General features: G+C 34.9%; 1 protein-coding gene and 1 pseudogene across 2 annotated transcripts in view; one reads left to right on the top strand and one right to left on the bottom strand.

Annotated features, from left to right (window-relative positions):
- Positions 1-15,664, bottom strand: part of PIK3R4 (phosphoinositide-3-kinase regulatory subunit 4) — a 78,663-nt gene that overhangs the window by 36,944 nt on the left and 26,055 nt on the right. For both annotated transcript variants that reach the window (XM_045088925.1, XM_045088926.1), the window contains exons 7-9: positions 9,723-9,896; positions 5,816-5,961; positions 3,037-3,240 (exon numbers count right to left, since the gene is read on the bottom strand). In XM_045088925.1, the coding sequence (XP_044944860.1) occupies positions 3,037-3,240; positions 5,816-5,961; positions 9,723-9,896 (524 nt within the window). The remainder of the gene's footprint in view (positions 1-3,036; positions 3,241-5,815; positions 5,962-9,722; positions 9,897-15,664) is intronic.
- On the top strand, positions 14,004-14,116 carry LOC123394556 (annotated as a pseudogene).

The following is a 15,664-nucleotide window of genomic DNA, read 5'->3' as shown; positions in this document are numbered from 1 at the left end:
CATGTACCACCTCCAGATGGTAAGTTCTGCTGAAAATCTGGAGTTCAGGCAGATTCTAACTTCCATATGCTCCAAAAGTGTACTTTAAAAATCTGTTACCCAGAACCCTAAGCATATTTTCCCACAGAAACAATACTAGGATGGTCTAGAAAAGCCTATTTCACCCATTATGTTTCTGAAGTGCAGTCCTATACAAAAGAGCACTGTAAAACCCCAATTAAGAAATATTTTGAAGGAGTATTCAGAATTCCCATTTGCAGGGGCTAAAAGCATCCTTCCCTCTGTATCCCTACATTAGGAACAAGGACTCAATTCCTACCTCCAAAGTCTCCCCTGACTCCAAGCCTCTGTGAGTAATCCCAGGAAACTCAGGTAGTGCAGGGATCAAAATGAAGTGAAGGCAGATAAAAGACATGCAAGGAGCTGGAAGAGATGAACTGCACATGGACCCTTCCTAAATCCATTAAAAAAAACTTAAGCAAGCCTCTCAGCCTTAGCACCCAGTCCCTTATTTTGAAACAAGATGGCATGGTGATTGGCATACCTGGGTGGCTCAGTTAAGCATCTACCTTTGGCTCAGGTCATGATCCCAGGGTCCTGGGATGGAGTCCCATATCAAGCTCCCTGCTCAACAGGGAGTCTGTTTCTACCTCTGTCTGCCACTCCCCCTGCTTGTGCTCTCACTCTCTCTGACAAATAAATAAATCTTTAAAAAAAAGAGAGAGAGAAAGAGAGATGGCATGGTAAAGGAGTTCAATGGGTTTAGTTCCAATCTCAACTTTGAAGCTTACTAAACTGTGTAAGCATAGACAACTTAACTATCCTCACTGAGTCAGTCTCCTTAACTATAAAATGGAGATAACACCTGTTGTTCAAGCTTGTTATGTAAGCACAGTGACAAAATATGGACAGCACCACCTGCAGTGGTAGTCTCGTTGTAGGTCCTCAAAAAATGGAAGCCAGTAATAATCTGCTGTGACTTCTGAGGACCTCAAAGATTCTAGCCTGCTCTCCCACCTACTAGTAGCGCTTGTCCCTTGAAACAGAGTACTATTAACCCTTAGGAGTCCCTAAAACTGTTGTTCACAGAAACAACATAAAACTAGGGAAAACAGGGACGCCTGGGTGGCTCAGTTGGTTGGACGACTGCCTTCGGCTCAGGTCATGATCCCGGAGTCCTGGGACTGAGTCCCACGTCGGGCTCCCAGCTCCATGGGGAGTCTGCTTAGCTCTCTGACCTTCTCCCCTCTCTGACCTTCTCCTCACTCATGCTCTCTCTCACTGTCTCTCTCTCAAATAAATAAATAAAATCTTTTAAAAATAAAAAAAAAATTTAAAAAATAAAAAACTAGGGAAAACAAGATCCTCCTTCCCCACTCATACAAATGAGGGTGCAAATGACAGACAAATGAACACATCAAGCACTAACATTTCAGAGGAATACAAGTCAGTGTGTTTTACTGATTTCATCATGGTACCCAACAATGAGAGCTGGCTGTGGAAGCAGTGACAGTAGAAGGGTTTAGGAGGACAGCAGGAAGCAGAAAGTAAAAAAGCTATGAAAACTGCTCCTTTCCCCTCCCTCCTTTTACCCATGGCAATGGCAAAACCTACACACACAGCAAGGTGAAAAGTAAGAACTGATGGCTAGAGTGGCCCCAAGTAACTAATGACTTAAAATGAAATTTTAGTATAGAAGCTTTTAATTTAATACACAGGATTTGTAGAAGAGAAAAATACAAAGAATCACACCATCTAAGCGCAAAGGAACAGCTAAACTTGGGGTGGTTTTTATTGCATGCTAAAATCTTTTTGGTAAGGATTACTTACTCAAGAGAAACAACAAGGAAATGTGATTCAATATCTAATTTTCCATAAATTGCTTTCTAAAATATAAAATACATCTAATGTACAAGCCAAGGTTAAAAGAAAACCCAAATAAAAAGCTCTTTGGTAATTCAAGTCACACCAAATTAAGTCTTCTAAAATACAGGAAACAGAACCACTGGCCTGGAAGGGACACTGAGAAGCAGTTCCAGCCTCCAGGCAAACTGAGACCCAGAAGAACCAAATGGTTATTGACCAGGCTCCTATGGGATATTCAATCACCCAAACCAACACAGGAGCATGAAACAGCACTGGATATTTAGTGACTAATACAAGAAAGGATTTATATCTTCAAATTTATCAAATTCTCTCAGGCAACTGAAACATTTTCTCATCTTCTTGTTAGGTAAGACATGACTGACAAGTATTCTCTTAACCAAAATGTCCTACAGACTTAAATATAGTCATTGAAGTTATTTTTTAATAACTTTACTCATTTACCTTCTAGCTCATGGGGCATTTATTCAGAAACTATAGTCTTTATTTCTACCATTTTCATTTCTATCTTGACTTCTTTAAGTTCTATATAACCCTTTTAAAACAGGACACGGAATCTAGACTATTTCTAAAGAGGACTTACTAATTCCAAGTATAATAAATAGATTACTTCCTAGTTCTAATAAGATTTGGTAATTGATCCAAATCATAGGCTTTCAATACATAGGAGTAACTGGTTTATTCAATCTAAGATGTATTATTCAATCTAATCTTTCAGCTGTTTGCATGTAGTGAGAAAACTCTAAATTTGGACTGAAATAAATTAGAATCTCTCTGTCCTATATCTGTGCTTTGCAATGTTTCTTCTAATTGAATTTTTTTCCTTTTTTTTTTTTTTGGTGAAATATAGAACTGAACCAAGAATATTAATCAAATTTAAGGTTGTATGTACTCTCTCCCTTATTTGTACATGCAATAATCATGAAAGAAACTTAATAGGTCTACCATTAATAGGTCTACCAATGCCTTATCATCATCCTAGTATCTCCTAGATGCCAAGGCAAATGTATATATTTGCCGGTTTATTTACTCATTTGTTATGATGCAACCTAAATAACCAAAAGTATTTTTAATAACTAAATGGATGCTTGAATGTTTTTATGAAATTTTGTGTTTAAATTTAAATGTAAGATTGCAGAAAGGTAATACAACCTGTGAGAGCAATTTCTTCAGAAGCTGTGCTATAGCAGGATCCTCCGGTGGAGGGCAGTCAGGAAGACACCCATTTCGTTTCTTCTGGCGCATGTGAAGATGTCTGAACAAGCTAGTAATATCTTTAGACCTCAAAGCATAATCAAATATAGAACGACTTACTGGCTCTTTTAAAACACTGAGCAGAACAAGTTTCCTTTCAATCTATATTAGGAAAATAAAAAGAATCAGCCAAAGATACAACATAAAGTACAGTTATTTTCATATTCAGTAAATATAACTTGTGCAAAGTTAGTATCAGTATTTCCTCAGAAAATGGGAGACATCAACATCTGCAATTTTTTCTTCAAAGAAAAAAGATTACTACTGACCTCTAAGAGCTAAAGTTTTTCTTTACATTTTTAGCATGTGAGTATACATCTGTGTCTTCCATACTGAAGAATAATAGTATACACCCAGGACAGAAAAACTTAGAAAATGACAGAGATGAAGTCTCTGTCATTTTGGATGCCAAAATGTCAGATGACCTCCTAGATCAAAAAAGTACCTGTGGCCTACAGGTCTAACAGCCAGCAGGTACTGATTGAGAAAAGATGCTCAACAGTCACAGGGCTGACCAGCAGTCATCATGTTTCCCAGTAGTTTCAACCCCCTCTAAAAAAACATTACTCTCTCCACAGAGTTCATGAAATCTTTCCTTTAATTATTCCCAAGAACACCCTCATTGTCAATGAGTATATAATAAAAAGGATAAGCATACTAACCAAAACCAAGAGCATCTTCTTTTAGACATATTTAACTATATGATAATCTGGTCAGTGGAAACCAGCATAAAAGGGTATCTTTTGTCTAATTCAAACTGTAGAAAAGCAAGACTTATGATGGATAATTAGCCTTTCAACTCCCAATCCTGGCCTTTCAAAAAATAAAGCAATGAAAAAAAGCCCCCCCAAAAATATTTATACTTATATTTATATCTCTGAGAAATATATGTATATGTATATATATACCCTTAAGAAGAGTGATACAGATTTCTAAAAAAAAAAATACCTAATGTCAGATTTTTTTAATGTTAGATTTATTACAGTAAACCACCACTAAGTTATTACAAATGCATGCAATTTTTAATTCCCAGGAGTACTTTCTCCACATTATGTTATAAAAGAGTTTAATAAACAAACTTCTAAATGGAATAAGTATCCAAAAGTAATAAGAATCACTAGACCGGATTTCCAAGACAACTTACTGAATTTTAAAAGATACTGGGGTGGCTCAGTTTGTTAAGCATCTGCCTTCAGCTCAGGTCATGATCCCAGAGTCCTAGGATTGAGCCCCACATCAGGCTGCCTGATGAGCAAGGAGCCTGCTTCCCTCTCTCCCTCTGCCTATTGCTCCCCCTGCTTGTACACTCTCTCTCCCTCTCTCTGTCAAATGAGTATATAAAATCTTTAAAAAAAAATAATAAAAGTATAAAAAAATTTTTTTAAATAAAAAAGGCTGGATGCCCAGCTGGCTCAGGTGGAAGAGCATGTGACTCCTGATCTCAGGTTTGTGAGTTTGAACCCCATGCTGGGTGGTGAAATACTACTAAAATAAATAAACTTTCAAAAAAAATTAATTAAAAAGGCATATTTTCTAGTAATATTATCCATCTTTCATACATATATGAAATAAAGAATGATGATCCCAAAGAAAAGGATAAATCTATGGGGAAAAGGATGGAAGGCACAACCAAAGCCTCCTCATTTCCAGAATATATCCAAAGTCACTTTCCCCAACAAGGGAAGGTACATTTAAAATATAAAAGTAGCAGAAGCTAGAAGCATGTGAATTTGCAAAAAAGAAATAGAGTTTAAGGTTAAAAAAAAAAAAAGATATTTCAGAATATTTTAACAGCCAGAATCATTTCTCGACAGTTCACTCAATTTAGATATTTTTTGATAGTCAGCTTTCTAGGAAAATAAAGGATGTAAGCACTGACAAGTTGGTTTGTATAAAGTTTGATTTATACAAACCAAAAACCTGAAGTTCATGCTATACTGGGAAGAGAGGAGGGGGGCACAAGTCATTAGATTTAAAAAAAAAAAAAAGGTTAAATCAGATTTTGAAAGAACAGAAAAAAACCCAGAACCAGTTAGTGGTCCAAAAAAACGAACATCTGTAAAAGGTTTTTTCCGATTTATTATAAATGCTGACTTGGGCTAAAATCAGTTAGTTTTTACAATAAAAGTAGAGGCCTGTCAGTATACATTTCTATTATATTTCACTTTACTAGCACATGTTTTACAGCACTGCACCTAAGAAAATAAAGCATGCACTACTGAGTGGTATATTATGCATAACATGATGTATGACACAACAGTCTCTTGAACTTTTCTCAGCTTCAATACTGTTTGTTCCATTAACTAGCTTAAAGGAATGTGAAAACACTGCAGCCTAATTCAAATCTTCAAAATTTTAAATAAAAATAAGACTTTCTAAACCTTTTTCTTTTTTTTTTTTTAATAAAGATTTTATTTATTTATTTATTTATTTATTTATTTATTTGACAGACAGAGAGACAGCTAGAGAAGGAACACAAGCAGGGGTAGCAGGAGAGGGAGAAGCAGGCCTCCTGCAGACAGGGAGCCTGATGCAGGGCTCAATCCTAGGACCCTGGGATCATGACCTGAGCCGAAGGCAGATGCCTAATGACTGAGCCACCCAGGCGCCCCTCTAAACCTTTTTCTTTAAGGAGTACAATTTGTAGAGGACTGACTCCAAGTAGGAACAAGCATACCTGTATTATTGGTTGAGTAATATACGGGTCAAGGTAAGGCATCAGTTTGCAGTATACATCAGCTGTACTTATTTGATGAGCTACCACTGTGATAAATCCTACGGCACCATAGCGTATCCATAGATTGGGATGACACAGAAATGGGGCTAAATGGAAAAGAAAAGGTATGGATTTAAACTATGTTCATAAATAGTTTCAAAGTATTGGGATAAACAAAATTTCACTTTATAACACAACTAATAAAGGGATTATACCACAATGTTACTATCAGCTGTCCTCACATACTCAATTATCCTAAGGCATAAAACTCAACATACTAACATTATAATATCCTCTATCATAAAATATTAGCAATAACAGCATAAAAGAATAAAAACAGCTGTTTGTCTGACATTCTTTTTAATGAAAAGGTTTTATCAAATCTAATACATCATTCATAAATTCATTCACAAGGCATCATGAATAGAACCTAAAGGCAGAAAATATGATGTCCATTCTTAAGGAGTTTAAAATATAAGATTAGGGAAGACTGGGTGGCTCAGTCGGTTAAGCATCTGTCTTCAGCTCAGGTCATCTCAGGGTTCTGAGATCAAGCCTGGCATCAGGCTCCCTGCTCAGCAGGGAGTCTGCTTATCCCTCTGCCCCTGATCCCAGCTTCTGCTCTCTCTCTCTGCCTCACTCTGATCTCTAATAAATAAAATCTTTAAAAAATAATAAAAATTTAAAAAGATATATATTAAAACAGAAAAGTAAATGAATGTGTTTTCACACCTTTTAACTACCTTGTTCATTACCTAAAAATCAATGACTTCAACTAATCAATGTAAGATTTAGAATAAAATTCAAACTTTTAAACCCCTGATTTACAATAAAACTTCTAAAAGAAAAAAAATATATATATATATAAAATTTATTCTGAGTATGCTAAAACATCAGCATATAGAGGATATTAATTTTCTAAGAAATTCAGGGTAATAGAGAAATAAGAACCTGTCATATGCTAAAATTACTTATATAAGGAGAAGGAGATAAAATTTCTTCAAAGTATCTGTCCAAAGTACTCCCATTTCCAATTCTTTTAATTACACATAAAGGAGGTTTTGATTACTTCATAAGCATCATGCAGCCTCTGATACAACATAAAGGAGGGTTTGGCAATAGGCAAAATGAGGACTGATAAAATTCTGAAAAACCTCCAGAAAGTAGCTAAACCCAAAATGACTTGGCAGGAATTAGGCACTGTCTGAGCCTGAATTATTGGTCCCAATTCTTTACATTATCGCTATTACACAATCACACTCTTTGCCTTGCACTCATGGTATACAAAGGGTACTTCTCTGCCTCTTGCTTTTCACTGAGTCATATTAACCTGCTCTGGTCAATGGGAAATTAGTAGATATAACACTAACAGAGGCCTTAAACGTGCTACATAGTGAGGCTTGCTGTCCCATGCTTCTGCCATCACCTACAACATAACCCAAGAAACTGCAACCCATCTAACATAGGCACCAGAATGAGACAGATGGACCACTGTCACCACAGACAATCTGGAGATACAAAGCCTACAGCAGAGCCACCCATACAGCCCACACATTCATGATGAGGACTTTACTAAAGCATTCATTGAGATATTATGGTTGACTATCATACAGCATCATTCTACAGTAAGTAGCAGATACAAAGAACCTCAAATACTCAAGAGGACTTCCTATAAAACACTGTACTTGATCTTTTCTGTTTCCAATACATTCCAATTATATGGGGACAAGCATGAGGGAAGGGGAGTATGCATAATACTAAGTGGGAAGAGTGTAGTTTTTTCAAAACTGTAAAAGAAATCATGATGCCATTATCACCATTACCATTTTCTTTAACAATCACTACAATAGACTACACATAAAAACAGAACAGAGAGATGTATAGGGTTTATCATGTTTTAAAGGTGTTTCTAAGTTACTAAAAACTTTTTTCTTTGAAATGGTTCAAAATGCCAACTATTTCTTTGAAATAGTTCATAATGCCAAAATCAAGTTCACTTGATTTTTTTTAGCAAAGCTTTGTCCCCACAAAGATAGTACCAAACTCAGTTCGTTCTAAGGGAGTCCCCTAATCCAAGAAATTGCATATTTATTATATATCTAAATCATTTATTTGATGCTAAAGATAAAGAGTATCCCATAAACTCACCCTATGATCAATGATAAGAAACGGAACACAGAAAAATCTGCAAAATTTGAGAAGAGGAATAAAAAACTTCTTTATGATGATTTTTGCTTAAAAACTGATAGACATCCATTTTTCAGATAAATAAAATGCTAATTATAGCTACATTAAGTCTCAAAAATAGTTCCCAAGTAATTATGCAACAGAAGAAACATATTATATGAGGGGTGCCTAAGTGGCTCAGTTAAGTGTCTGCCTTCCACTCAGGTCATGATCCCAGGGTCTTGGGATAGAGCCCTACATTGGGCTCTCTGCTCAGCTCCCTGCTCTCCCTTATACCCCCAACTCATGCTCACTCTCTCTCTCAAGTAAATAGTCTTTTTTTAAAAAAATGTATTGCATGAAATTAGAACATACAAGTACATATTTATATACAGAGAATATTCATTAAAATAAGGAGGATCAAAGACAAGAAAAACTTGAGCCATAAAGGTAATGTCACTTTCACAGAAGCAAAAAGAAAACATTGACGACAATACATTTTTTTCTTTATTATTATTATGGAAACGCTGCTTTCTATATCTGCCCTTATACTACACGGCACTCCATAGCTTATATGAAAACTCAAAAACATTTCAGTGTAATTGAGATTCTCATCAATGATGGTGGTACCAATACTCAACAGTTTCTTAAATTTGTAATTATTTTGAATATAATCATAAAATTCAAACCAAATTAAGGTTATAAACTAAAAGAACAATTACAGATACTAGTGTGTAAAATAGGAAACCTCCATATACTTAAATTTTCCACAAATATTTTTTAAAAAGCTACATTCATGCCTTAAAAATTTTCAGAAATTTTATACACATCTACAGCTACCACCTACTCTCTCAACAATCAAAATAAATAACTTCTTTGTGTTTCTTCTCTGAGGACTGCCTCAAGAATAACCTATAACCAAATCTAACCAATTTTGGCTTTCTATTACTTTTCCTTGGCAAAGAATTTAATAGCAAGTAAGCATTTTATCAAGAAAGGCAATTTTCTAAGATTTCATGTCCTCTCAGGTCAGAGCCAACTTAGTGTCTTGCATTGCTTACTTTCTTAAAATGAAGTGTTAAGATTAAAAGTTCCAAATATTCTTAATTTTAGAAGTGTCATATTTACTTGTTTGTCCTTATTCTGAATTTTAAGTTGTGGGTAACAGGTTAAGTGCTATAAAGGTCAAACATTAATTCTTTTCATTGGTTAATAAAACTGTTATCAGTAGTAACTTCAACACTATGAATTTTTAAGTGGCAATCAGTGTAATAACAGGTATCATACACAATCCCATACATTCAATTTTAACTTCTTGACTAGTGGTCAAGAGTTCAAAAAAATAAGCTGACTCTTCAGAGCAGTTAAAGACTTTATCTACATCATGTTAAAAACAAAACAAAACAAAACTATCTGTTTTCCAAGTTAAAGGTTTAACTACAGATAAAAACAAAGAGATATTCCCCAAGCTTGGCTAGAGGACCAAATGATCCTATTTGTTTGCCTGCCTGTCTTTTATTTACATGCAAGCATGCATAATCATGCACATACATGTGCACACATATAGACACATACACACAAAACAATAAGGTTGAAAATCTGACCCTATTTTGCCTAGAACTTTTACAGTGTTCTATCATTTGTTATTTCTCTTAAGATACCCTTAATTTTCTCCTTCTAATTTTGAGAAAAAGAAACTTACCAATATCACTGGCAAATTCATAGACATGGGGTTTTTGTAGCAACCCTAACTGGCACATACAAGTAAGGGCATTAAGAGCTTTAACAATAACGAATTCCTCAGCATCACTAAGACCTTGCTGCAGCAGGGGTTTGAGAATTGAGGAGCTTTGCCAACCAACATATGCAGCAACACCTGAAAGAGAAGCAACATCACATGATTATTCTATACCAGAAAGTACAAATGCCATTAAGTTAAACAATGAAATTAATCAAAACCCAAATATATTGAGCAAAAATCCAGGATAGGATATCGTACTTCCTATGTAATAATGAAATAATGAAATATTTCATTTCATTTTCATAATGAAAAAGATCCACACCAAAGCAAATCACCAAGAAATTCTGTAATACCAAGGGGAAAAAAAAGATCTTAGGAACCTAGAGAAAGAAAAATACTCCCCTAAAAAGGAAAGAGGAACAATGAAAACAATCTTCACAAGATGATCTTTAGCAACAATGGACGCTAGAACACAACACAGCAAGACCTCCAAAGTTATTAAATAATTTTTATACTTAAACTTCCAATAAAATAAGAGAATATAAATAAGTCATTTTGCAACATACAAAGACTACCTGGGTTAACTTCACATGCAACCCTACGTAAGAAAGTTTCTTGAGGATGTTCTTCTTCAGCAAAATAAAGAAAATGCAGAATATAACAAAAAAAAATATATAGATATAGATATACACACACACACATTCATATAAGTATATATCCATATCCACATACATATACATATATATATACATATATGTATATACATTATATATATATATATATATATAATCTCCATCCCAAAAATTCAAGGGGATAAACTGATAATAGCTAGCAAAGATTCAGAAATCAATCAGCCAAATTAGAACAAAAGCCAGTAACTTTCAAAAATGTTATCAAAAAGAAAAATAGAAATGGGGCGCCTGGGTGGCTCAGTGGGTTGGGTCTCTGCCTTCAGCACAGGTCATGATCTCGGGGTCCTGGGATCGAGCCCCACATCGGGCTCTCTGGCTCAGCGGGGAGCCTGCTTCCCCCTCTCTCTCTGCCTGCCTCTCTGCCTACTTTTGATCTCTGTCTGTCAAATAAATTTAAAAAAAAAAAAGAAAAAGAAAAAATTTTAAAAAAAAGAAAAATAGAATAGATTACAAGCAATAGGTAAAACTGGTAAGAAAGAAACTTGATATTATAGACAAGGTAAAGAAGATTTATTACTTTCTTTTGAAAGGAAAACAAAGGAATCTGAAACCCCAGAAAAAAAAACAAAAAATTGTTCAAGAAAGTCATGGTATAAATAAAAAATAAATTAAAATATAAAATGCCCTTAATCATCTGCAGAAGACAGAAAGAATCCACTGATGACACCATAAACATTTCCATCAAATAATAAAGGAGTCATGGCATTAGAACTGTGGAAAAGCAAATACAGTACACTACCATGGTTCTGAAGTCAATAAAATTTACACATTTATAATAATGTAAATTTTGCTTTGAAATTTCAGAATCAGTCTATAAAAGCATAGGATTTTACTATGACTACTGAACAAAAGGTAAATAGTATTAACTATGCAATGCATTTGTTAGTTGAACTGTAAGTTAATAATTGGCTGGAATAACCAACCAACACAAAGAAAAGGGGAAACAAAAAGAGGGGCACTCATCTTCTTGTAGTCCAAATATTGAGATGTGGCAATACACACCTGAACCTATCAAACTAAAAACAAAATCCAAAGTAGTTATTTCTGGAAAATGAAACTACTGCTTTTTATAATTACTTTATAGATTTTGAATAATTTATTAAACCATATTTCTCCTATAATTGAAAAGTAATTATAGAAATTTTTTTCTTTAATAAAAGGAAAATGCTACCTAAATCTCCAGTGGATTATATTTAGGAACTTTACAAAGTGAAACATATAGTGAGCCAAAATTGCTCAAAATATTTTGGAAAATAAGACTGACATCTGGGGAACTCAACCTACCAGATACTAAAGTTACTTATTCATCTAGAATAATTATGATACAATAAATATGTATAATAATAGAGAATGATATTATATGAGTACAGAAATGAGAAATCAAGGGACTAGAACAGACATTGAGAAAACTAAAACTGAAAGACATAGCATGCAACACATAATAACATGAGCTTCATCAATCAATAGGAAAGAAATGCAATGTTTAATAGTGTCAGGAAAGCTGACTATTTTTCTGAGGAAAATCAGATTTCACCTTATAACACCGACCAAAATAAAGATCAATTAAAGAGTTAAGTGTGAAAAATAAAGCACTATAGGAGCGCCTGGGTGACTCAGTGGTTAAAGCCTCTGCCTTCAGCTCAGGTCATGATCTCAGGGTCCTGGGATGGAGCCCTGCATCGGGCTATCTGCTCAGTGAGGAGCCTGCTTCCCTTCCTCTCTCTCTGCCTGCTTGTGATCTCTGTCAAATAAATAAATAAAATCTTAAAAGAAAAAGAAGCATTATAAAAAAAATACATAGTCAACAGATTATTAACCTAAGTTACTTGAGAAAAGTATTTGTCAATGATTAAAAATTAATGTTTTTAATATACATTTATAAGTTTCAAAAACACAAGACAAAATAATAAATTAAAAATTCACAGAATAAGAAGTATAAATGAGGGTGTCTGGGTGGCTCAGTTGGTTAAGCGACTGCTTTCAGCTCAGGTCATGATCTGGAGTCCCGGGATCAAGTCCTGCATCGGGCTCCCTGCTCGATGGGGAGTCTGCTTTTCTCCCTCAGACCTTCCCCGTCCTGTGCTCACTCTCTCTCATTCTCTCTCCCTCAAATAAAAAAAAATTTTTTTTAAAGTACAAATGAGTTATCAACATGAGAGAAGTTTTTCACCTTCACAAATAAGCTGAGAAATATACATCAAAACAAGTTATCATTCTACGATACAAACTGGTAAAGATTATTTGAAGCCTATTCCATGGTGAAGGGTATGCAGTATGGTCAAACAATGCTGATCAGAATGGAAAATGATAGAATATTTTTTAAAAAGCTTCTAAAATGTATCAGGAGTTTTAAGAATACTTTCATATTCTTTAACCCAATAATTAAAATTTCAGACTTTTATTCTGAGAAAACAATCAGAAGCAAATATTTATATAAAATATTATCTCTATATGAAAGGGAAAAAAATGGAAAATAATTTAAATATCCAAAAGTCATAAATTTTGGTAAAACCATATAATAGAATATCTTAACCTATTAAATCATGGTTTTAAAAAAATTTGTTTGAGATTTTATGTGACAGACAGAAGGAGAGCACAAGTAGGGGGAGCAGCAGGCAGAGAGAGAGGGAGAAGCAGGCTCCCTGCTGAGCAAGGACCCTGAGATCATGACCTGAGCCAAAGGTAGACACTTATCCAACTAAGCCACCAGGCACCCTGGTTTCAAAAAAATTTTAATGACATGAGAAAATGCTTAGGACATATGTTACCAGAAAAAGAATTAAAAAATGAAATAAGATTAAAAAGTAATAAAACACATACATAATACTTATGTGCCCAGCACTATTACATATGTTAATTCATTTTATCTTCACAACACAACAGATAGGTACTATTATTTTTTTAAAGATTTTATTTATTTGTGAGAGAAAGAGCACACATGCACACATAAATGGGGGAGGGGAAAGCTCCCTACTGAGCAAGGAGCAAAGAAGGGCTCGATCCCAGGACTGGGGATCATGACCCAAGCCAAAGGCAGACATTTAACTGACTGAACCACCCAGGAGCCCCCAGATGGGTACCAGTATTATTCCCATTTTACAAATACAGAAACTAAGGAAAAAAGAGATTAAATGATTTCCCCAAGAACCACAACTAGTAAATGACAAAACCAGAACATGAACCCAATAGTCTGCCTCCAGAGTGCCTACTCTTACCAGGTACACAAGAGTGCCTCAAAACATATTATGACAAGGTGGCAAAAAGGGATGGAAGGAGGAGAGAGTGACCTACAGAAATAAAAACACCAAAAGATTAACAGAGGTCATAAAGGGTTATAAGATTAGGGGTGACTTATTTTCTTCTTGGTTTATTTTCCAAACTTTCTGCAGCAAGCAAGCATTACTTTTATAAACAAAATTATCTTAAAATTTAAAAATAACATAAAGACATGATTCAAAATACACATGAATTGATCAATAGATGGTGGAAGTGCTAAGCACCACCTTTTCCAGACAAAAGAAATAAAAATAAGATTTGAAAGAAGAAAGCAAGCTTTGTGCAGTGGCAGTATCGTAGCCAATGAGGTTTATCCGAGGCGCGATTATTGCTAATTGAAAGAAGAAAGCAAGAAAGACAAAAAATGTGAGGAGCAAAGTAAAATTAAGAATAGAGTTAGAGGGCGCCTGGGTGGCTCAGTGGGTTAAGCCACTGCCTTCGGCTCAGGTCATGATCTCAGGGTCCTGGGATCGAGTCCCGCATCGGGCTCTCTGCTCAGCAGGGAGCCTGCTTCCTCCTCTCTCTCTCTCTCTGCCTGCCTCTCTGCCTACTTGTGATCTCTCTCTGTCAAATAAATAAATAAAATCTTTAAAAAAAAAAAAAAGAATAGAGTTAGAGGAGGACGCCTGGGTGGCTCAGTGGGTTAAAGCCTCTGCCTTCAGCTCAGGTCATGATCTCAGGGTCCTGGGATCAAGCCCTGCATCAAACTCTCTGCTCGGCAGGAAGCCTGCTTCCTCCTCTCTCTCTGCCTGCCTCTCTGCCTACTTAAGATCTCTCTCTGTCAAATAAATGAATAAAATCTTTAAAAGAAAAAAAAAATAGAGTTAGAGGACTCTGAGATGGAAGACTGAGATGAAGCAATAAACTAATACAAACAGTGGAAAAAAACCATCAACAAAATGAAAAGGCAACCTACTGAATGGGAAAAAAAATATTTGCAAACGATATATCCAATAAGGGGTTAATATCCAAAATATAAAGAACTTATACAACTCAACACCAGAAAGACAAACAATCCAATTACAAAATGGGCAAGAGACCTGAATGTGGAGAAAAGAGAATCCTTGCACACTACTGGTGGGCATGTAAATTGATATAGCCACTATGCAAAACAGCATGTTAATACCTCAAAAATTTAAAAACAGGAATACCATATTACCCAGTAACTCCACTCTTGGGCATATACCCAAATAAATCAATTTAGGCTCTCAAGGAGATATTTGTACTCCCATTTTCAATACAGCATTATTTACATAGCCAAGATATAGAAAGGATCTAAATGTCCATATAGAGGAAAGAATGATAAAGATGTGGTACATATATACAATGGAGTATAGTCATAAAGGAGTGAAATCTCGCCATTTGCAACAAGATGGATGGACCTAAAGGGTATTATGCTAAGTTAAACAAGTCAGACAGAGAAAGACAACATTTATCATATAATTTCACTTATATATGGAATCTAAAAAAACAAAATGAAAAATCAAACAAAATAGAAACAGACTCATAAATACAGAGAACAAACTAGTGACTGCCAGAGGGAAAAGGTTAAGGACAGGGATGAAATAGGTGAAGGGAATTAAGAGATACAAACTTCAAAATAAATAAGTCATGGGATGTAAAATACAACATAGAATATAAACAATAGTATTACAGTAACTTTGGTGACACATACTAAGTACACTGACCTACGGTGAGCATTTCATAATATATATAAATGCTGAATCACTGTTGTACATCCAAAACTTACATCAATTATACTCAAAAATTTTTTAATTTTTTTAACTATAAAGATGTCTGAAAAGAGAAGATACAATAATCTCCAATAGTAACAAAGCAAGAACACCATACAATTTCAAAACTTTTCAAAAGGAGAAAAGTACCCTCTTCTCCAAAATGTTATATGGCAGAACTTGCAGAAAGATCAATACTGTT

This window comes from Mustela putorius, unplaced genomic scaffold, assembly GCF_011764305.1.
Source record: "Mustela putorius furo isolate JIRA1106 unplaced genomic scaffold, ASM1176430v1.1 tig00003834_pilon_pilon_pilon, whole genome shotgun sequence".
Taxonomy (NCBI): Eukaryota; Metazoa; Chordata; class Mammalia; order Carnivora; family Mustelidae; genus Mustela; species Mustela putorius.
This window is presented reverse-complemented; position numbering and strand designations above follow the sequence as displayed.